The 24,507-nt window shown below is 43.8% G+C and overlaps 1 protein-coding gene across 2 annotated transcripts in view; it reads left to right on the forward strand.

The window, feature by feature from the left end:
- The window catches only part of TOPAZ1 (testis and ovary specific PAZ domain containing 1), a 266,987-nt gene that overhangs the window by 106,717 nt on the left and 135,763 nt on the right, over positions 1–24,507 (forward strand). For both annotated transcript variants that reach the window (XM_033930089.1, XM_033930088.1), the window contains exon 7: positions 8,103–8,191. In XM_033930089.1, the coding sequence (XP_033785980.1) occupies positions 8,103–8,191 (89 nt within the window). The remainder of the gene's footprint in view (positions 1–8,102; positions 8,192–24,507) is intronic.

The following is a 24,507-nucleotide window of genomic DNA, read 5'->3' on the forward strand; positions in this document are numbered from 1 at the left end:
CTGCTTTTTCAAAAGCTGCCACGGAGACGTCTGGTGCTCCAGGAGGAATCCACTTAGATTTTGACTTCATTCCTCTCAATGATTCTAAAGGATCTAATGCAGGTGACTTATCAGCAAAAAAAGTTTTTAACCGTAGTACCTGAAAGAACCTATATAAAGACGCTCGAGTTTGAAAGACGTCATATTTATTAAAGGGTACAAAAGAAAGTCCTTTGGTTTGTTTTTAAGTTTGCCATGGCATGGGACCACGTTGGAGACACCATTATTAAGGCACACCGGCAAAGGCCATTGAAGTTAGAGCGCTTTCATGTTCAAGCATTTACCCTTTGTTTATAAGTATAGGCTAATGTTTAGTCTTTTTGCGCAATGTATAGCGATGAGTGGCTGATGATGTTTTGAGTTAGGGATATACAAAGTTGTTTTTAGTGTTGGGGCTAGCCTGATATTATATTGTGCCGATATCGTCTATTTACAAGCACATAGAAAGGCGTTTCAGGCCAGATAGTTTCCAAGTGATTTATTTATGATGCCTGATGAATATATTATGCAACCGCGCTTGCGAGAGGTTCAGCGCCAGATAGTGAAACGAGCCCCTATGCTGTTGATGTTGCAATGCTGTCTTTTAACATGTAGTAATCTTTTACTTGAATTAGCACCAATATAGAGTACAGATAAGGGTAGGTTATGTAATTTTCAATATTTCACTGTGAAAAAACACAGTGAGGTTTATGGATTTGAATAAGAACTGATAATTTTCCACCAACACACTGATTAGCTGAGGCCTGTTCAGTTTAATTGTATGTCAGGTTGTCCAGAACATGTATGTCCAGAACATATATATGTATGTCTTTTGATATGAGTGAAAGTGCAGGGTGGTGATATACAAGATATTTGTTGATATGTATATTTTATATTCTAGACACTAAAGACGTGGACTGAATAGAAGCTCGCAGACTGAAGTGTTCAGTTTGCATTTGTTGGTCTGATTCTCTGATGAAGAAATTGGCAAAACAGGCCCATCTGAATCAGCATATATGATCAATGCTTCAACAGTTATAAGATGTGTTTTTTGATGATTTAGACTATTGAGAAATTTTAAGCTCATATCCATATTTTGCACAATTTATATTGAATAATGGGGGTGGAGGAAGACCAATGATTACAGCATTGTTTATACTAGCTGAACAGCCATTCGGCTGGTGTGTAATGACTAGTAAATAGTCTGAGGTCTTTTCTCTTCCCTGTTGATTATAGAAAGAACATCATAAAGAAGAGATTGTTTTTGGACATACTCAATGAGTCATAACATTATTTTATTTATTTCTAAAATTTCTTAACCGCCTATAACTAAGCGGTTTACAATTTAAAACATTCACAGTGGTTCAGAGGATAGCATATATAACAATACTTTCAATACAATAATTCAGAAGACAACAAACAACAATACTTTCAATACACTACGTTTAGCTCACTAAAAATTGCAAAAAAAAAAACAACCTGCAATAAAATTCCATATCATCAATTCTCAATAAATCTAAGACACAGGCCATAATAAGATTTCTCTTTAGGTGTCTCCCTTCAGCATAACTTCAAAGGAAAACCTCTACATATAATTTCTTTTTAATTAGGCCAGAAACTTTTCAATTGACCTTTGTATGTCTGGAACTAAAATGGCTTACAGTTTGGTAGTTCATAACTACTTTGATCTGCTGCAAACTCTAAGCATTTACATTTTCTTCCACTTATTGTTAGAATAGGGTGTTTGCAAATGGTGATTTGCCAGTCTCTCTTATGCTAAAATCTCTGTCAATTATATGATGAAGCACTTGGACAGAATCTGCCAAAGCCCTTTGGAATAATTATACCAATATAAAGTCAGCATTACAGTCTGTTTTAGAAGATGCAGAGAAAAGATGACGGACTCTGGACAATTAGCCACCCTAGAAATGGCTATCATGGCAAATTTAAGGAACATTCTAGCTTGATTCAATGCAACATCCACTGTACTGCAGAAAAGCAACATTGATCTTGCCATAGATGCTGGAACCCTAAAATCACTGCTGACTTTCTTGGATGAACAAATAAATTTGTTTGACAGCTATGAATGCAAAGCTGTAGATGGTGCCTGGTGTTTGTCGATCCTATAAATAGGACATTCAGTGGAGATGAAACAAGCATTTTGATGATGAAACTGATGAGGATGAAAATTCAGACTTTACTTTCAAAGGCAGGAGAACATTTCAGATAGAGACATTTAATTTGCATGTTGGCAACTTAGTCAATAATCTCGGGTACCATTGATGCTTACAAGCATCTGTGTATGCTGTTCAGTGTACTTTTTGCTACAGAGGCAGAACCTACTCCACAAGGCCAAGCACCTCTCACACATATCCATTTAATCTAGGCAATTAGCTGATTCAGGTGAGAGCATTCGTCACCAGGTGTCATGGACAGGAATTAGACAGCAGAATTCTGCCACAGAAACTAAAGGGTACTTTGCTGAAATATGGGTTGCAGTGTCTTTATAGCTCTGAGACAGTTTTTGTTAACGTTATATATATAAAAATTAACAATCACAATTACAACCTTGTGAAAGGAAATTACAGCGTGACAAACTTCCAAATGCTAGGCTCCACAGCAGCCACAATATACATGGTCCCCTGGATGAAGGCTCATATGCGTCCTTTCCAGAGTACATTGCTATTGCGGTGGTCACCTCATTTGGGCTCCCTGCAGATGTCTCTGCTGTGGACACTGGAAGCCTGGGCCAGTGTGGACTGGTGGCTTTGCCCACAGTTGTTTTCATAGGGCATGCCTCTCCGAATAGACTTGTGGGTAATTGTGACAATGGATGCCAGCCTGTTTAGCTGGCGTTGGTCGGCCTCCTAAGCAACAGATTAGACCTTTGAGTCATTTGATTGGCGTTGCAGAGACTGCAGAAGAGTTTGGAGGGACAACCAGTTCAAGTCTTCTCCAACAATACTGCAATGGTGGCGTATTCTCAATTGCTAGGAAGGCACCAAGAGTGTGCAGCTAAGTTTGGAAGCTCGGTTACTATTCAGGTGAACAGAGCTTTATCTTCAGGTTCTCTCAGAAGCACATCTAATCTAAATCATGTAGCAGAAGTGTGGGCAATGTCCAAGCCGATTTCCTCAGCAGACAGATACTGAATCCAGGTGAGTGGACGACATCTGCAGCAGCTTTCCAAGCCATTGTTTGTTGCTGGGGGTCACCCGACGGTCAATCTGATGACATCAGCAAAAAACAAGAAGGTGAACAAATTCTTCTGTCTAAGAGCCAGGAAGCACGGATCTGGATGCTTTGGTACAGCCATGGTCAAAGAGCGAGCTCTTGTACGTGTTTCCTCCGTGGCCCATGATAAACCAAATTCTCCACAGGATTGTAAGCCATTGGGGACCAGACATTCTTGTGGCTCCAGATTGGCCTGGCAGACCATGGTCTGCAGACCTAGTGTGGCTTCAGACAGGCACCTCGGACTATGAATACAGCCAGATCTTCTTTCTTAGCACCAGATCTGGATTGCTTTGCTCTTACAGCATGACTCTCGAGTACACAGCATTAGCACATAAGGGATACTCAGAGGTAGTCATTGCTACTCTGCTCAGATCCAAAAAGCCTATGACAGTCTCTGCTTATGCTAAGACATGGGAAACTTTCAAGCACTGGTACAATCTCCATGACATTAGCCTTCCTCCAGGCTGGCCTTGACAAGGGGCTTACAGTTGCATCCCTCAGAGTCCAAGTGGTGGGATTCTTGTTTCAGAGCTCGAAACCGAAAGGCTTCGTTGGCATCTCATCTGGACATAGCCAGTTTCCTAAAGGGAGTATTGCCACTCAGGCCCCTGGTAAAGCACCCATTACCTTCATGGAACCTTAACATGATTTTGCAAGGCTCAGCCAGGCTCCATAAGAGTCGCTGAAGGAAGTGTCCTTGATGGATCTGACACTCAAGATAGTCTTTCTTGTGGCCATTACCACAGTGAGAAGAGTCTCAGAGATACAGGATCTTTCTTGCAGAGTTCCTTTCCTCAAATTCACAGAGGCTGGAGTTTCTTTGTGCATCATTCTATCCTTTTTGCTGAAATTTGTTTCGGCTTTCCATGTCAATCAAGAAGTCAGATTCCCGGTGTTCATGTCCACAGTTTCTAAGAAGGAAGACCGGATTCTGAATGAGCTGGATTTCAGAAGAGTGCTTCTCCAATATCCATAAGGTGGTAAGAGGAGCCAAAAGAGACTATGAGGAAAAAATAGCCAAAGAGGCAAAAAACTTCAAGCCATTCTTTTGATATATTAAGGGGAAACGACATGCGAAGGAAGCGGTGTGGCCATTGGATGAAATAAAAGGAGTGCTAAAGGAGGACAAAGCCATCGCCGACAAACTGAATACATTTTTTGCGTCTGTATTTTCCGAAGAGGATATACACAACATACCGGAAGCAGATAGGCTTATATGCAGGAAACGAAGATGGAAAACTGATAGGGTTGATGGTCAGTCTAGAAGAGGTATGCAGGCAAATTGATAGGCTTAAAAACGATAAATCCCCAAGACAGGATGGCATCCATCCGAGGGTAGTTAAGGAACTGGGCCTGATCCTATTCAACATCTTCGTAAGAGACTTGGCTAAGGGGCTTCGAGGTAAAATTACGCTATTCGCCGATGATGCCAAACTATGCAGTATAGTTGACAAGAGCACAACAGACAAAAGCACAGTGCCTAACAAAAGCTCAATGCCCGACAGTATGACGCATGACCTACTCCTACTGGAGCATTGGTCCAGGACCTGGCAGCTAAGTTTCAATGCCAAAAAATGCAAGGTCATGCACCTTGGCAGCAAATATCCATACAGGACTTACACCCTAAATGGTGAGACCCTAGCAAGGACTGTAGCAGAACGAGACTTGGGGGTGATCATTAGTGAAGACATGAAGACTTGCCAATCAAGTGGAGAAAGCTTCATCCAAGGCTAGACAAATCATAGGTTGTTTCCATAGAAGTTTCGTCAGCTGTAAGCTCGAGGTCATAATGCCATTGTACAGATCCATGGTGAGACCCCATCTGGAATACTGTGTACAATTCTGGAGGCCGCATTACCACAAAGATATGCTGAGAGTTGAGTCGGTTCAGCAAATGGCCACCCGGATGGTCTCAGGACTCAAGGATCTCCCGTATGAGGAACGGCTGGATAAGTTGCAGCTATACTCACTCGAGGAACGCATAGAGAGGGGAGACATGATCGAGACGTTCAAATATGTCACGGGCCGTATCGAGATGGAAGAAGATATCTTTTTTCTTAAAGGTCCCACGGCTACAAGAGGGCATTCGTTGAAACTCAGGGGTGGGAATTTCATGGTGACACCAGAAAATATTTCTTCACCGAAAGGGTGGTTGATCCCTGGAATAGTCTTCCACTACAGGTAATTGAGGCCAGCAGCATGCCAGATTTTAAGAAAAAATGGGATTGGCACAAGGGATTTCTTCACGGAGGAAGTTAGGGGGTGGGTCATTAGTGTGGGCAGACTAGATGGGCCGTGGCCCTTTTCTGCCATCAGTTTCTATGTTTCTATGGGTTATAGCTGAATTGTTCCAACTAATAGCCAATCTGTCGATCAAATCAGGAAGAATTCCAGAAAACTGGAAAGTGGCGAATGTTACGCCGATCTTCAAGAAAAGTTTGAGGGTAGATCGTGAAACTACAAACCTGTGAGTCTTTCATCGGTACCGGGAAAGATGGTAGAGGCGCTGATAAAGGACCGCTTCATTGATCACCTTGACGGACACAATCTGATGAGGACCAGCCAGCACGGCTTCAGCAAAGGAAGATCTTGCTTGATGAACTTGCTGCACTTCTTCAAGGGAGTTCCGCATGAACGACTACTTCGAAAAATTGCGAGCCATGGTATCGAGGGTGAAATACTTACATCGATTAAAAACTGGCTGGAGCATAGGAAACAGAGAGTAGGGGTAAATGGACAATACTCGGACTGGAAAAGCATCACGAGTAGAGTGCCGCAGGGTCCGTTGCTTGGACCTGTGCTCTTCAACATATTTATAAACAACCTGGAAATTGGTACAACGAGCGAGGTGATTAAATTTGCAGACAATACGAAGTTATTCAGTGTAGTGAAGACACAGAAGGCTTGTGAAGACCTGCAACGTGACATAAACACGCTCGAGAAATGGGTCGTGACATTGCAAATGTGGTTTAACATGGATAAATGTAAGGTGATGCATGTCGGTAACAAAAATCTTATACATGAATACAGGATGTCCGGTGCAGTACTTGGAGAGACCCACCAGGAAAGAGACTTGGGAGTACTGGTCGACAAGTCAATGAAGCCGTCCACACAATATTCGGTGGCAGCGAAAAGGGCGAACAGAATGCTAGGAATTATTAAGAAGGGGATCACAAACAGATCGGAGAAGGTTATCATGCCTTTATACCGGGCCACGTATGCCCCCACTTGGAATACTGGAATAATGGTTGCTGTTCATGAAAAACACAGTATTACTAGAAAGGGTCCAGAGAAGTGCACCTAAAATAGTTCAGGGGTTGGAGGAGTTGCCGTACAGTGAGAGATTAGAGAAACTGGGCCTCTTCTCCCTTGAAAAGAGAAGACTGAGAGGGGACATGATCGAAACATTCAAGACTTAGTAGATAAAGACAGGTTATTCACCCTCTTCAAGGTAGAGAGAACAAGAGGGTACTCTCTAAAGTTAAAATGGGATAGATTCCGTACAAACGTAAGGAAATTCTTCTTCACCCAGAGAGTGGTAGAAATCTGTAACACTCTTCCGGAGGCTGTTATAGGGAAAAACACCCTCCAAGTATTCAAGACAAAGCTAGACAAGTTTCTGCTGAACCAGAATGTATGCAGGTAAAGCTAGACTCAGTTAGGGCACTGGTCTTTGACCTAAGGGCCGCCACATGAGCAGACTGCTGGACACGATGGACCATTGGTCTGACCCAGCAGTGACAATTCTTATGTTCATATGAATGTCACATTTAAAGTTCCCAGGTACACGTCACTATAACCTGCTTATATTGTATGGTGAGCCCTCCAAAACCCACCCAAATCTTACTGTACCTATCTGTATACCACATCAATAGTCCTTATACCTGCAGGTGTCATTTTTATGTAGGTACAGTAGGTTTGGGGTGGATTGTAGTGATGTGTACCTGGGACTTTTAAATGTGAAATTAACTGCAGTAGCCCCCTAAAAGTGCCCTTTTGCTCTTCTCTGCTGGACTTAGTTGTCTTTGTGGCTGTCTGAAGCTCTCAGCCCAACCAAGAAGAGAATGTCATGGATATGGTTCAATCAATGATCTGAAACATTATCAAAACATAGAATTTTGTTTCTGCAAATTGGCACATTTCCAACTACAGTAGCAAAATAATGCTCAGAATTTAGGAAGTTGGGTTGGTTGGACTGAGAACTTTTCATCACCCCCTTCTAATTCAGGCTAGAATGTACTGGCTTTTTTTCACATCTCTGGATGGTGGGAGGGGGTCAGTGACCACTGGGGGAGTAAGGAGGGGTGTCCTTCCTTAATCCTTCCAGTGGTCATCTGGTCATTTTGAGCACTTTTTTTTTAGCATTTAGACACTTAATTTTACCTCGAAGCCCCTTAAAACAGATCTAGCCCCAAACATCTAAACAAAAAGCCTTGGACGTGTTGTTAAAGGTTTGATTATGCCTGCGGAATGTCCAAGTCCTAAGCTTTCCCAAAGCACGCCTCTAACCCCCCCTTCCCCCCCCCACACACACACACACTTAAGATTTAGATGCACTGCAAACAAAGCAACCAGAAAGACATCTGGAAAGTCTGTTTTGAGATTGCCCACTTGGACATTTTGACTAGTATGTTTCACCAGTCATATAGCACTGTTAAATATAGGAATGATATGAATTTTTCCTTGATATCCTGTTCAGAATTGACCTAGGTATTTTCATTTCCTGCAGAATGTATCTTGTAATAAAATGGTGAACAGTGCAGCAGAGTTTCAGACTTTGAACTAATGTTTTTGAATGATTAATTTTTAATGTACCATTTTTTTCTTGTGTCTTTATTCACACACAGATTTCAAATTTACAAATAAACCTTCAGAACACTTGCCCTTGCAGAATCTCAACTTTAATGAAGCATGGAAAATGGAAAATAATTCATTAGTAAGTCTGCATGGAAACAGTAGATAAAATGTTTTTATAAGGTGATGCATTTAATTTGACTAATTATTTCAAGAGTAGCTTTTGGAAGCTACCTCTCCCTTCCTCAGGTCAAATGGAATGAAAAAGACGAAGGCAAAAAATTAGAGAGCTTCCTGGACATATAAGTGAATTGTAAAAATATTACAGTGATAGTGAGAAGCAGGGTTAATTTATTAAAGTTGTAAGGAGTTGTTTCCATGGTACCCGGGGGAGGGGGTGAGTGGGAGGTGGCATATTAGGGGGTCACTTTGAAGGTTTGGAGGAATATTAGGGGGCAGTTACTGGGAGGTCATAAATATTCTTGGTTTACCTCACTTCGGTTTAATCTGGAGTTTGAGACAGGGAGAGGCTCGGGGGGTTTTCTCTGATGGGAGGCTAAGGGTCTAATGTGTGGAGGGCATTGGTGGGACATGACTGCCAAATGTGTTAAATCCTTTGGAGAACTGCAGCAGGATTTGAGTCCTAGGATTTTTCTCCTTTTTTGTAAATTAAGCATATGTCAATTGCCCCTGATGCAACCTCTTGGCGAAACATGGCTATGTCGGGCACTTTGATATCTTGGGAGATATCAAAGTGCCCGACATGGCCGTGTTTCGCCAAGAGGTTGCATCAGGGGCAATTGACAAATAATAAATACAAATAACAATAATAAATGTAACATATGGTATGAAACATTCACTGATAAAACTGGTTATGCATAATGAAACATCCAATCTTAATATATCAATTAATAAATTTACAACTTTGTAAATAACTATAAAAATATGCATATGTAAATAATAAAGGCAGAAGGCTTATCCAGCTGGTGGATAATACTCTAATTATACTAAAGCTGCAATACACTTGATTTAAACAGTCCTGGATTAGAAGGTGTGCACAAACCAAATTTTCTATACAGATCATGTATGAATTATAATCAACTTAATAGACTAATCAAGTAAACCACATAGTCAGAAGTGCAGGAGGTTTGATGACATAAATGGTATGTTTTATTATTAAGGGGATTCACGAAAGAAGAACCCTGTATCGTAAGTGGACAGATCTGGCATTTACCACAGCTAGAATGGAAACCATTAAAACCACCCCTCTCGGGAACCCCATCTGGTTTAATACTTAGCAGTTCTTTAAGATTTCGTGCTCTTGAGTAAGCCAAGCGAAGTTTCAAAACAGGGAAGCCTATGGATGATCCTCCAATGGTTACGAATAATGTCTGAGATCTGTTGAGATTCTGTATTATAATGAAGAACACAGGTTAAATATTCAGGGTTATCTACAGTGCCTGCCGTGCATGACTGTTGTTGTTGTTTAGGCTGTAGGAGCCATTCTTGATGGTTATATTTGGCCCTATGATATGACTTCTTAAGAACACGACAGGATAGCCTCGATTTTTCAAAACTTTGGCTAAGTTATTTGCTGATCTCTTAAAATCAGCTGTGTGTGTACAGATACGCCTAAATCTAAGGAATTGCGCAAGGGGGAGGCTATCCTTTAGGGGTGGAGGATGGCAACTGCCATATTGTAATAGGCTCGTTGTATCAGTGGGCTTAACATACAGTGTCGACTCAAATTGGCTTTCGGATATAGTAATCCCAGCATCTAAAAAATTAATGTCCACCGATGATTGATTCATGGTAAAATGAATGTTACTATCCCTCATATTTAACCAGTCGACAAACTGTAAAAGATCTTCATTAAGCCCTTGCCAAATTAAAAATATATTATCAATATAACGCTTCCACCCCTTAACACATTGAGACCACTGGTGATTCTGTAAAAATGTTTCTTCGAAGTCTTTCATGTACAGGCACACTACAGACGGAGCACATGTAGCGCCCATAGCAACCCCCTTTTTTGAAGATATAAATTTGACCCATCAGTAAAAAAATTATTCGTCAAAGCTAACTGTAATAGTGACATAATAAATTCAGTGGGACATTGATGGGGACCCATCTGAGAATTCAGTGCTCGAGCCACAATCTCTAGACATTTAACTTGTGGGAGTGAAGTGTATAACGAAACAATATCTAAGGTAACCATGTACAGGATTGATCTAGGTTATCTATTGTCTGCAGCCAGATCAAAAAATGGCTGGTATCCTTAATATATGATGCACTAGTCTCCACTAGTGGTTTAAGGTAAAAATCAATATAGATAACGATTCCAGGATAGAATTTCTTGAAGAAATAATTGGGCGACCCGGGGGATTATTCGGTCTCTTATGAATTTTAGGCAACAAATAAATCCATGGAATGGTACAATGGTCTCTATTCACAAATTGAAATTCGTTCTTCATCACAAATCCTTCATCAAAACCATCCTGGGTCAAAGATAGAATCTGTGATTTAATCTGGGCTGTTGGATCATAGTCTAAAAGAGTATAGGTAGTGATATCAGATAGTTGTTGAGCCAATTCGGATTTATAATCCCTATCATTCCAAATGACAGTAGTACCTCCTTTATCTGCTCTACTAATGATAATAGTAGGATCCTGTTGCAAATCCAGGAGGGCCTGTCGCTCTTCTCTCGACAAGTTGAAAGATTCTATTTTCTTAAATCTAAGTTTCGCAGCATCCTGTACCACCAGTTGTTTAAATGTAGAAATAAGAGGATCCAATTTCCCAGGTGGGACCCAAGACGATTTTTTCTTGACTATAGACTATAGAACGCGATCTAGGAGTGATCATTAGCGAGGATATGAAGGTTGCCAATCAAGTGGAGAAGGCTTCCTCCAGGGCAAGACAAATGATGGGGTGTATCCGTAGAGGTTTCGTCAGCAGGAGACCTGAGGTTATGATGCCGTTGTACAGAGCCATGGTGAGGCCTCATTTAGAGTACTGTGTGCAGTTTTGGAGCCCACACTACCGAAAGGACGTGCTGAGGATCGAGTCGGTTCAGCGAACGGCCACCAGGATGGTCATGGGGCTCAAGGATCTCACGTATGAAGAAAGACTAAAGAAGTTGCGGCTGTACTCACTTGAGGAAAGAAGAGAACGGGGAGATATGATTGAAACGTATAAGTACATCACGGGACGCATCGAGTCAGAAGATATCATCTTCTGGCTCATGGGACCCTCAACCACCAGAGGGCATCCGCTGAAAATCAGGGGAGGGAAGTTTCATGGCGATCCCAGGAAGTACTTCTTCACCGAGAGAGTGGTGGACCATTGGAACAGACTCCCACCCCAGGTGATAAAGGCCAGTAGCGTAACAGATTTTAAGAAAAAATGGGATACTCACGTGGGATCTTTAAGGGAGTAAACTCAGGGGGGGGATACTTGGAATGGGCAGACTTGGTGGGCAATAGCCCTTTTCTGCCGCTTTTTCTATGTTTCTATGTTTCTATCGTTCTGGGATTCATGATTACAGAAAAAAAATGTTAACGATAGCGTTCTCACGAATCTCTCGGTATCAACTTGGAATTGAAAATGGTCGTAGGGAGTAGTTGGAACAAAAGACAGTCCTTTGGAAAGTACAGAGAGTTCAACTTGGTTTAATGGCCGATCAGAGATGTTAATAATTGTTGAACGTTGGGGCTGATCAACTCCTAAATTCAGCTAGAGAATGTGATTTTTCATATGCTCTGCTTTAGTTAATGGATGTTTTCCTCTAATTAGCAAATAATATTGCTGTTTGTCCTTAAAGATAGAAGGTTTTGCATGCAATATATCTGTTTTGATGTGCCCTGTTTGTGTGGTGCCTTATTAAATGTATTTTGAGCTTAATAAATCAAAAATAAAAACCCAGCAAACTATTTAGCTGATCGCATTAAGGATGTCCAAAGTCTGCCTAAGTCCCGTCCATCTAGCTCACTTCTCTCTGAAGCCCAAACTATGCTCAAAAGTAGACCTTGAGGGAGAAGACCCTTAGGAGACCCGACTTTGTGCTGCTGAATCAAACCTACCATAAGGTCTATGAATTGTGCAAAAAGTATACAAAATAATACTTTTGCAAGAGGACTTCCATCTTTGCCCTAGAAGCTGGCAAACATATGCTGACTGTGACAAATGGTGGATGTTCTATTATCCCAGGACAAGCAGGTAGCCTATTGTCACATATGGGTGACGTCATCCACGGAGCCCCGATGCGGACAGCCTTACAAGCATACTTGCTTGTAGAAACTTCAGAAATTTCAAGTCAGCCGCACTGCACATGCATGAGTGTCTTCCCGCCCAGCACAGGGCAAGTTTCCTCAATTCTCAGTTTTCCGCTGAGCTGAGAAATCTGTACTTTGACGTTCTGCGCTGGACTTTGTTCGCTTCGTGCCTTTTCTCACCGCAGTTTGTGTTCTTTTTAGTCGCAAATTGCTGTGTTACTTATTTTCTTTTAATTTTTTTTTAAAAAAGAAGAAGACTTTATTTTATTTTTCTTCGTCGACTGACTGGCGGGGCAGGCCGCTCGGCCGCAGCCTGTGGGCTTCGACTTTGCAGAGGCTATCTTCCCTCCTATGTCCCGGCCAGTAATGGGCTTCAAGAAGTGTAGCCAGTGTCAGCGTGCGATTTCTCTCAAGGACCCACACCACTGGTGCCTCAAGTGCCTCAGGCCTGACCATAGTCCTAAGTCGTGAGAGTGCTGTGCTACTCTTCAACCTCGAGCCCTTAAACGTTGTCGGGTTTTAGTGGAAAAACTCTTCAGGATGGACTCTTCAGTGACACCCTCGACCTCGAGTGCTGCCTCGGTCCCTCCTTCCACCGAGAGTCCTCCTGCTTCCACGACTCTGACCTCGAGTCTCATCAGACCATCCTCATTTGGATCGTCTTTAGCCTCGAGTACACCTGCTTTATCTTCCCCTGAGCTCCCCTCAGGTCAGATACCTAAGCAGAAAATTCCGGCGGTGGTTCTCAAGCTCTCCAAGACCTCCAAGTCGAAGCATATCTCCACTGCCACCTTGGAGCCTTTAGCCTCAGCAAGTGGTCTGGTTTCAGACGCGGATCCTCATTTGCAGGCTTCTCTCCAGACCATGTTGGAGCAGAAATTTGTTCAATTGCTGAACAAATATGGTTCTGCCTCGACAATGCCTCCTGTAATCCAGCCTGGGCAATCAGCAGTCTCCCGCGAGGTCGAGTCCCTGCTTGTGCCTCGAGCTGAAGCTTCACACTCTATGCAAGGAGTAGAGTCTTTGCTAGTGTCTGGTCTGGCATCTACACACGCAATGGAAGGAGTAGATTCTTTGGGAGTGTCTCGACAGGAATCCTCACAATCCATACAAGGAGCAGAGTCTTTGGGAGTGCTTCGAGATTCCTCGATCCAAACCACTGAGTTTTGATCTACAACTTCCAGCCTTATTCATTCACCAGCAACATTGCCTGTTTCCATACATAGGGCGAAGTCTCGATCCTAGTCAAGACCTGCTTCCAGGCATCACTTTTGTCATTGATCGAGGCCCTCATCGAGGCGCAGGTCTCCTTCCAAAGATCAGCCTTCCTCGTCTAGACCTCATTCAAGACCTTCCAGCTCTTCAAGGCCTCCAACTCATCGATCAAGGTCGTCGCTTCCAGACCCAGAGGAGTCAGCTGCTTCCATTGCCTCCTTCAAGTCTCCATATTCTTTGGATTGCCACTTCTCCAGAGAGGCTTCGCCTTTGTTCTCCACTCAAGGCGCCTCGAGGTCATCAAGTCCCTCTCGAGGCAGAGCCCTGGCGGATCAGCTCTCCTTCGAGTGGGCAGACTTGTTGGGCTGATGGCCCTTTTCTGCCATCATACTCTATGTTTCTCTATGTTTCTTCTCTTCCTTCTTTCGTCAGATGGCTGATGGCCTAGAAATTCAATTAGATGCTGGTTCTAAATACTCTAAGGAGTATCTCGAGGTCACACATCTGCCTCAACCTCCTGCAGAGTTACTTAAGCTTCCTCTTCATAAGCTTTTGTCTCAAACTTTCAAACGCTGTTTGGAAACTCCTTATGCTATTCCTGCTGTTCCAGGCAAGTTGGACTCGAGGTATAGAACTCTACATTGCAAAGGGTTTGAGAATTCAGTTATCTCACCAATCCCTCCTTGTGGAGGCCTCTTTGAAAAGAACCAATCCTTCCAGGGTCTATGCTACAGTTCCTCCTGGAAGAGAGGGTAAGACCATGGACAAGTTTGGACATCGTCTTTATCAAAATGTCCTCCAAAGTCCTCAACTACAATTTTATCTTCATTACTTATCTCAAGTTCCTCATTGATATTCTTCCAAGCTTTCTCCAGAACCTAGATCAGCATAGGCATTTCGAGTTCCAAGAAGTCACTGCTACTCTGTCACAACTCAGATTGCATCTTCTCCAGTTATCTTATGATGCCTTTGAACTGTCTGCTAGAGCCACTGCTTTCACTGTAGCCATGCGCCATTTGGCCTGACTTCGCACCATTTACATGGATCCTAATCTTCAGGACCGTCTGGCTAACATTCCTTGTGAGGGCAATGACCTCTTTGATGAATCCATAGAGGTTGCCACTAAGAAATTGTCTGAACATGAAAAGTATTTTGCTTCCATTGTCAGATCAAAGCCAGCTCCTGCAAAACCTTCACGCTCTACTCCAGTTTTCCAGAAGCGTTATACTCCAAGGGTGGCCCCTTACACTCGACCACCTCCCAAGAAACAACAGTAGCAGAAGCAACAGAAACCTCAGCCTTCTGCTGTACCTAAGGCTGTGCAGCCTTTTTGACTGTTTAAAAAAGAGCATAACTTCCATTGTTCTGCCTCTGTCCTCACTTCCCCCAATACCATCGATGGGAGACCATTACATCTGACCTCTGGGTGCTGTCAATAATCAGGGAAGGATACTCTCTTCATTTCACTCAGGTTCCTCCAGAGCTGCCTCCAAGAGAGTATCCTTCCAATCCATCCCAGATCGCCCTGCTTCTTCAGGAAGCTCAAGCTCTGCTTCATCTCCGTGCCATCGGAGAAGTTCCTCTGGAACAGCAGAGCAGGGGGTTTTACTCCCGTTACTTCCTAGTTCCGAAGAAGATGGGCGATCTGCGACCCATTCTGGATCTCAGGGCTCTCAACAAATTTTTAGTTACAGAAAAATTTCACATGTTGTCCCTGGCATCCCTTTACCCCCTTCTAGATCAGAACAATTGGTTATGTTCTCTAGATCTCAAGGAGGCTTATACTCGCATCCCCATTTATCCGACCTCCCGTCAGTACTTCAGATTTCGGATGGGGAATCTGCAATACCAATACAGAGTGCTACCCTTTGGCCTGGCTTCATCTCCCAGAGTGTTCACCAAGTGCCTGGTGGTGGTAGCGGCTCTAAGGAACCATGGTCTTCAGGTGTTTCCCTACCTAGACGACTGGCTCATCAAAGATTCAACATTTCAGGGGGTTATTGTAGAGACCCAACGGACTACGTGGCTTCTACAAAGCTTGGGATTTGAAATCAACTTTCCCAAATTCCAACTTCAGCCCTCTCAGAATCTACAGTTCATCAGAGCTGTTCTGGACACTATTCAACTCAGAGCATTCCTTCCTCAACAACGCCTGGATGCTCTTCTTCAACTCTGTCATGCAGTGTCTTCCCGCTCTTCAATCTCAGCGAAACACATGATGGTCCTCCTAGGTCACTTGTCCTCCACAGTGCACGTTACTCCTTTTGCCAAACTTCACCTCAGAATTCCTTAGTGGACCCTGGCATCTCAGTGGACGCAAGCTTGTGAACCACTCTCTCGACACATTACAGTCACTCCTTCGTTAAGACAGTCTTTCCACTGGTGGATGCTCTCTTCCAATCTCTCCAGAGGCTTGCTGTTTCAAACGCCCCCTCATCAGAAGGTCCTCATGACAAATTCCTAGACCTACGCTTGGGGGGGCTCATCTCGATGGTCACCGTACTCAAGGCCACTGGTCCAGCACGGATCGTCAGTGTCACATTAATCTGTTGGAACTCAGAGCTATCTTCAATGCTCTCAAAGCTTTTCAACATCTTCTTCACAACCAGGTAGTCCTCATTCAGATGGACAACCAAGTCGCCATGTACTATGTCAACAAACAGGAAGGGACGGGATCGCCCTCCTTTTGTCAAAAAGCTCTGAAGGTTTGGGACTGGGCAATCCTCCACAAAGCCTTCCTGAAAGCTGTCTACATCCAAGGGGCAAAAAACTGGCGGACAAATTGAGTCGTCTTTTGCAACCTCACAAATGGACACTCAATTCCTCGCCTCTTGATCATATTTTTTTGCAGTGGGGAACTCCTCAGATCTCTGCATCTCCCCACAAACACAAACTGCCTCAGCTCTGCTCCAGGATATATTCTCCTCATCACCTCGAGACAGATGCTTTTCTGCTGGAATGGACAAATCTCTTCCTGTATGCATTCCCTCTCATTTTCAAGACATTTGTCAAGTTGAAGAACGATCATGCCACCATGATTCTGATAGCTCCTCGGTGGCCGAGACAACCTTGGTACTCCCTTCTACTTCAACTCAGCAGCAGGGAGCCTTACCTTCTACCAGTTTTTCCGTCTCTGCATACACAGAGTCAAAGATCTCTATTTCATCCCAACCTGCAGTCTCTGCACCTGACAGCTTGGTACTTTTCAACATAACTCCTCTTCAATTTTCTCAACCTGTAAGAGACATTTTAGAGGCTTCCAGAAAGCCTACCACTAGACCAGGGGTAGGGAACTCCGGTCCTCGAGAGCCGTATTCCAGTCGGGTTTTTAGGATTTTCCCAATGAATATGCATTGAAAGCAGTGCATGCAAATAGATCTCATTCATATTCATTGGGGAAATCCTGAAAACCCGACTGGAATACGGCTCTCAAGGACCGGAGTTCCCTACCCCTGCTCTAGACAATGCTACCATCAAAAATGGACTAGATTTTCTACGTGGTGCATCTCTCATGATAAGGAGCCTCAGCATTCCTCCTTATCTTCTGTTCTGGATTATCTTTTGCACTTATCTACCTCTGGCCTCAAGTCTACATCTGTTCAAGCCCATCTCAGTGCAATTGCTGCTTTCCATCAGCTTATTGAAGGGAAACCCCTCTCTGCTCATCCGGTGGTTTCCAAATTCATGAAAGGACTTTTCAATGTCAAACCTCCTCTCAAACTGCCTCCAGTGATTTGGGATCTCGATAATGTTCTTGCTCAGTTAATGAAGCCTCCATTTGAACCAATGTCTACAGCTCATCTAAATATCTCACTTGGAAAGTAGTGTTCTCATTGCCCTCACATCTGCTCGAAGAGTCAGTGAGCTGCAAGCTTTAGTTGCTGATCCACCTTTCACTGTGTTTCATCATGACAAGGTGGTCCTTCGTACTCATCCTAAATTCTTACCTAAAGTGGTTTCAGAATTTCATCTCAACCAATCAATTGTTCTTCCAGTTTTTTTCCCAAAGCCTCATTCTCATCCTGGAGAATCAGCTCTTCATACTCTGGACTGTAAACGTGCTTTGGCCTTCTACTTGGAACGCACCAAACCACACAGAACTGCTCCTCAACTTTTTGTCTCCCTCGATCCAAAAAAGTTGGGACATCCAATCTCTAAGCATACTATCTCCAACTGGATGGCTGTTTGTATCTCATTCTGCTTTACCTAAGTTGGACTGCATCTAGAGTCGAGTCACAGCCCATAAAGTCAGAGCAATGGCAGCTTCAGTAGCTTTCCTCAGATCCACGCCTATTGAGGAAATTTGCAAAGATGCCATCTGGTCCTCGGTTCATTCTTTCACCTCTCACTATTGTCTGGATGTTTTTTCCAGACGGGATGGCCATATTGGCCAGAGAGTATTACAAAATATATTCTCCTAAGTTGCCAATGCTCCCACCATCCCATTCTGGTTAGCTTGGAGGTCATCCTTATGTGAGAACAAGCTGCCTGCTTGTCCTGGGATAAAGCACAATAACTTACCTTAACAGTTGTTATCCAGGGACAGCAAGCAGCTATTCTCACAATCCACCCACCTCCCCTGGTTGGCTTCTCTGCTAGCTGTCTGAACTGAGGAGACTCGCCCTGTGCTGGGCGGGAAGGCACTCGCGCATGCATGGTGCAGTAATTCGAAACTTCTGTAGTTTATACAAGCAAGTATGCTTGCGAGGCTGTCTGCATCGGGGCTCCGTGGATGACATCATCCATAAGTGAGAATAGCTGCCTGCTGTCCCTGGATAACAACTGTTATGGTAAGTAACTGTGCTTTCTGGGATTTTCCAAGAAATGCTTGGGCCACAAGAAAGCTACAATGTCAGGTCAAAATGACATGAACTATAGATAAAGCTGCTGACAATCTACGAGCAAGATTAGGAGGGATGGTGCCTACCCTCAGGGATCATTGACCTTAGTATTAAGAATGCATTGTCAGGAAAAATAGAGAATTCATGTTTGACACCAGGTGACACCATGCTTCATTTTGACTCGTGCTTCATTTTGACTCAATTCAACAAAAATGACAAGTGTGGCAATCCAATAGAAACTAAGTATGTAATTAGTAACCAGGTAGCACTCTTAACCCTAGGCTACTAAATTAGGGTATAAAAGTACCTACTGACGGATCACACATAACAGATTGCCGGCACTCTATATGTTACCATCTGTTGGCCTAACTGCTGTACCATATCTTATTCCATGTAAGCTGACTTTTGTTTATTACTATTAAACATATATTATATACAGCAATTGGGTTGTTGGTGTGAGGTCATTTAAATACATTGAAGGGATAGCAGCAGCCTCTTCAACCTCCTTTACAATGCCTGTAGACCTTATGCAACTTGCTAGCTCACTGTGTAACACACTGGTTAAACCTACAGCCTTCTACCCTAATGTTGCTGGTTTGAATCCCAGTCACTCTCTCTGATGGAAGAGAAATAAATAAAAGCATTAAACAGATCCAACTCTCAGTATCACAATTATAATGAAAAACATCATAAAATTGCCAATCTAATATCATAATAATAAAATATTATAACATTAAGGACATTGGACGTCTAACTCTCGCCTAAAATCCGATTCTCTAAATGTCGTCTCAAAATTTGGACATCTGAATAGTGCTGAGCGTCAATGAACGCAATTCTACAAAGGACGCCTATCTTGGACGTTCAAACTGCACCTAACTTTAGACGCGCTTTGCTGAATCAGGACCAAAATGACCAGAAAGGCATCTAAAATGTCAGATTTCGAGGAGTCACGTGATGCTATGCTCGGGAGCAGTCGCTGATATGTGTGTCTCCTGCTGCCCGCCCAAGCAAAAGCCTATAATCTGCTTGAAAACTTTTGGTTTTCCTTCCACCGGCTCCCTCCACGAGTGTGTGCACATAGGGGCTTTTGCCGGATAGGGAACAGCTGACTGATGGCCAGCAAATTCAGTCGGAAGGATAAAGATCGAGCAAGGGGTTGGAAGACAAGATGGTGGTGCCTCTCAGTCCCGCGAGCCCCTCTGCTGCCCCAGTATGTGTTTCTGAAATAACCCTGAAAGTGACGACTGCCCTGGAGTCTATTTTGGACAAGCGTCTGCTGCTGATTGATCGCAAGCTGGAAAGCATGCAGGGCAAAATAGAGGAGGTGAGCTGGGAGCCTTTAAGCAGCATCTAAGTGATGTCGAGGACCGTTCCCTGGAAATGCAGAATACAGCCCAGGACCATGAGGAGCTTGGAAGACCGTATTGATGATTTAGAGAACCGCAGCCGTTTCCTGAGTTCCTGCCAGAGGGGAACTTGGGCCGCTTCCTGGAACATTGCCTGCAATCCAATTTGCAATTGGCTGCGACCCTGGGACCGCTATGGATCAAATGGGCCCACCGCCTCGGCAGTCGTCCAGGAAGAGATGCTAGGCCCCGTGCGGTTATTGCACATGTACTGAACTTTGTTCACAAGTCTGCTATTTTATAGGCGATGCAAGCTGGATCCTCCCGGCAGTATGATGAGCAGCGCATCCTTTGCTTCCAGGATTATTCTACCCGGGTGGCCCAGCAAAGGAGGACCTTTTCACCCATTTGCAATGTTCTGTGTGAGTGGAAGATACAATTTGCACTGACTTACCCAACAGAGCTGAGAATCACCCATAATAGGGTCACCAAAGTCTATGAGTCTGCCACAGCAGTCCAGGCCTTTTTGGCCTCCCTGCCTGTTTTGCGGGTGGAGGCGTCCCCTCCTGTCACAGAGGGCCAGGGCTGAACTTTGGGACTGCCAATGCTTGCTGCTGGCTTCCTTTTTTTTCTTTTTGTAGACTGGTGGTTTGCTGGACTTCTGGTCCTTTGGATCAGTAGGGGTTTTTGGAGCTCTTTGTCTCGGCTATTGCCATTATGGTTGCTGTTGGGGGGTTAGTTCTTTGCATGTGCAAGGGAGCCTACCCCAGTCTATGCTTGGGGGCTGTTCTTGGGTCCTATACATTCCCCCTTGTGGGTCTCCTGGTGGGGGAGAATGGGTTTGCTGCTATGGTTTGGGTGAGAGTATGGCCTTTGGGGACTTTTTGCAATGAGCCTTTGAGTTCTGGGACCCCATCCTTGTTCTTATCTTTGCTTTGGTCTGGCGTCTGAGTGTTACGGGATGGGGGTGGGGTTTTTTGAGTGGGCTGTTTGTAGTGAGGTGTGGGTTGTTTCTCTGGGGTGTGCGTGCGGGGGTTTGGTGCTGTGTATGAGTGAGGTTCTGGGTGTTTGTGTTCTGAGAGGGTGTCAGTCATTATCTTGGGTATGGTTTGGTGGGGTACTTTGTCTGGCTTTAGGGGCGATGCTCGGGCTGGTGATTAGCACCGCTTTTGTGGTGGTGGCATTCTATTGGGGTGGGTTTGGGGGGACTGCCGGGTAGTGGTTGGGGTAGGGGGTGGAGGATTGGGGGTTGCAGGGTGGGATGGGTTTTGGGGTATTGCTCTTTGCCCTAATGTGTTTTTTTGGGTAGCACAGAGGTTGGGTTGTATTGTTTGCTGTCTTCTGTGTGGTGGCACCCACAGCCCCCTGTCCTTTGCTCCGTTTCCTTTTGCAGAGGGGAGGTTGGTGTAGGGTGGGCAGTTTGTGCTGGTTCTTTGTTTTGGTTGCTGACTGTGTGGGGAGAGGGGCTGCAGCTGGGAAAGCCTCCCCCCCCCCCCTTCTTTGCTATGCTGTTTATTGATCTTTTTCCTCAGCCTCTTTTTCAGGGATTCCCAAATGGTTAACTTGTATACTTGGAATGTAGGTGGTGTTTCCTCTCCCATCAAAGGAACGAAAATATTGCAGGCTCTCCAGCGACACAAAGCCGATATTGCTATGCTTCAGGAAACCCATTTGGAGCTGAAGAGCACACAAAACAAAAAAATGGTGGGTAGGAGATTATGTGGCCTCATTGGCGCGGGGGAAAAAAAGAGGGGGATGATTATCCTTTTTTTGTAGGGGATTGGTTTCCCAGGTGCATAAGGTGTGGACGGATTCCGAGGGGCGCATTGTTCTGTGTCAAGTTACTATTCATCGTAATCTGGTTGTGCTTTGTAAAGTTTATGCGCCCAACAAATTTGATAGCCAATTTTTGTGGCGGTTAACTGTGGCTCTCCTGCATTTTGGAACGTCTAATTTGATCATCAATTCAGTCTGGGATCCTCAGATAGATCGGGTTCGGGACTGCCCGGCCAGGGCTCAGGGAATTTTCTTCCTAAACTCTGTCAGGCTCTGGATCTAGTGGATATATGGTGTTTTCTTCATCCTGACGATAGGGAATATATTCATTTCTCAAGAACCCACTCCTCCTTATCTTGGATTGATTATCTGTTTGTATCGACTGCCATGGTGTCTCACATGCAGTGCATGGAGATTGGCCCGAGTGAGATTTCTGATCATGCCCTGGTGTGGATGGAGTGGGAGAATCAGGGGACGAGAGGGGGAGCGGCCCTTTGGAAGTTTCCGTTGGATTTGTACATGGACCCAGTTTTCTGAGACTATTTGGTGGGGAAATGGAAGGATTATGCTTTGGACAATGCGCCTCATCAGGGGAACTCAGTGCTTTTGTGGGAAGCGGCTAAGGCCATGTTGAAATGTCACATCATTAGCTAAGTATGTCATAAATGGAAAGCCAGGGATAGAGCGATTCTCCGTTTGGAGAGTCGGTTATGGCGTGAAAGGTGGCATTTTGGGTGTACTCACTCACCAGCTGCTATGGAGCAATTGTTGGCTACTCAGGTGGAGCTTAATACCTTACTTCATCACTGGGTTAAAAAATCGGCAGCACATATACTAAAATACTAAATCTATGCTTTATTATAAGCATCATCTTTATAGCCCAAAATGCCTTATGTAATACGGTCCCGGGGGTAGATGGCTTCTGAGCTGAGTTCTATAAATTACTTCAGAGTGATATAGTTCCCTCTTTGGTTGGCATGTTCAATTCCTGTGTTGACCAGGGGACTTTGCCGATGAGCCTTAATGTGGCCCAGATAGTTTTGTTGCTTAAGCTGGAGAAAGACCCTACACTTTCGAGTTCTTATTGTCCCATCTTCCTTTTGAACTTTGAAACAAAACTTCTGGCTAAGGTGTTGGCCAATAGGCTTGCTAGAGTTCTCCCGTCGCTTATTCATGGAACTCCTATCTTAATTCTTTATCGCCTAGCCAGACTTTGAACCAATTGTAGCTGCCTCTGTCCCCCACTGTTCTCTGCCATGGGTGCCATCGCTGTTCCCTCTTCTGTGCTATCTGTAGGGTGGGGTGGGCTAAGGGCTGGGTGTGGGGGGTACTGGGGGGTGCCTGTTTCTGTCTTGTATTGCTTTCATTGCCTTTGTCTGTCTTTCTTTTCTTTGGGTTGCCTATCCCACTTGTGTTCTCTAATGTTTGGGGACTACAAGAAACAGGGTCCCTGGTTTCTTTGGTTGTGGGCGGCCTACTGACACTGATACCTTTTCTCTACTGACTTTAGTGGAAAGTGATGTTGGGTATGGGGGGGATTACAGGAATGCATCCAGAGTCCATGAAAGTAAGTGATTGGAGAGGCTGGGGCAATTACTTGTAGAAGTTAGGATCTATCAAAAAAATTATCTATTTACATCTCACGTACAGATATGCATTATAAAATTTTATTTCATGCATATCTGATGCCTGCTTGGCAATGTAGAACATACGATATGCAAAACAATAAACCAATAACCTCCAGTATCAGCACTGGGAAAAATGCTCAAAGCTTGACCCCTTTATATCCTATGCATTCAATTCAGTAATTGTACACTTACTGGGGAAATGCCTCAAGCTGCAGGTTAAGCAATGCTCCAGAGCTATGAAGGGGATAGGATATAAAGGGATCAAGCTTTGAACATTTTTCTCAGCGCTCATATTGGAGGTTATTGGTTTATTGTTTTGAATATTTTTCTCCAGTTCCTCTTTACTTTTTGTTTTGAATATATGATATGCATCTTCCCAATAGATGTTAGATAGGCTGTGAGCTGCAGTACAGAGCATGGCAAAAAACAACAAAAGTTATCAGCTTAGTGTTATCTAGCTGTAAATCATCTTCCTCCTGGATATATCCCAGCATCAGCAGCATATAATTCTTGTGAAGGGAGAGATAGTAATCAGTTGGATCATGTGGAATGAATACCAAAAGGGCTCTACTGTAGGGCAATTGAAATACAAATGTTTAAAGGTACCTTTGTTTGCATTCAGGAACCACAAACTGTGTCTTCATCTAGAATACTGGTGGAGAATTTTATGAATGAAAGGCTGCATGTTGATTAGATCTTCAGCAGACACAGTGTTGGTGCCAGAAGATAAGGAGATGGGAACAAGGTCCCTGGTTGAGCCAAACAGCTGGTACCCTTCATCAATTAAAAGTTCTCCATCTTTTACATATGTACTCAACATTTCTTGCCCGGAGTCTGCTAAAGCCTTTGCTGCTTTCATGTCAGGATTTCCATGGGTTGGATAGAAAAGCCTGGCCTGCAGGACAAAATCCCCCATCTAATTTTAGAGCCTGCTGTGTGAGTGTGTAAACTGGCCATTGGATGTCATTAATGTGCAGTGGGTCTGTCGTATCCCTGGGACTATGAACACCACCTTTACAGCATCTCCTACTCTAGTTAGACCAAGGAGCAAAAGTCAGGCTCAGAAATAAAATCTAGCTGGGAAGGGTTAACCCCCAAAATATGGCATTTCAACTGCAGTTTATATGGTACAAGTACAGTATTTATATGTCTATCATATGATTGTCACACATTTAAAGGCCAATAATAAATAACAGTTTAAGAGTGAAGCAATATCAGCAGGTCAGTCCAAAACTTAAGCCACACTCATAAAGTTACTTCTTTTGATTAAATATGAATAAATAAATAGTTAATCTTCCGATAGCATTTTAATGCAACTTCATTTGTCTTGGATATACTCATAGTTATAAATCATTTCAATAACTCAGTATATAATGAC

This window comes from Geotrypetes seraphini, chromosome 2, assembly GCF_902459505.1.
Source record: "Geotrypetes seraphini chromosome 2, aGeoSer1.1, whole genome shotgun sequence".
Taxonomy (NCBI): domain Eukaryota; kingdom Metazoa; phylum Chordata; class Amphibia; order Gymnophiona; family Dermophiidae; genus Geotrypetes; species Geotrypetes seraphini.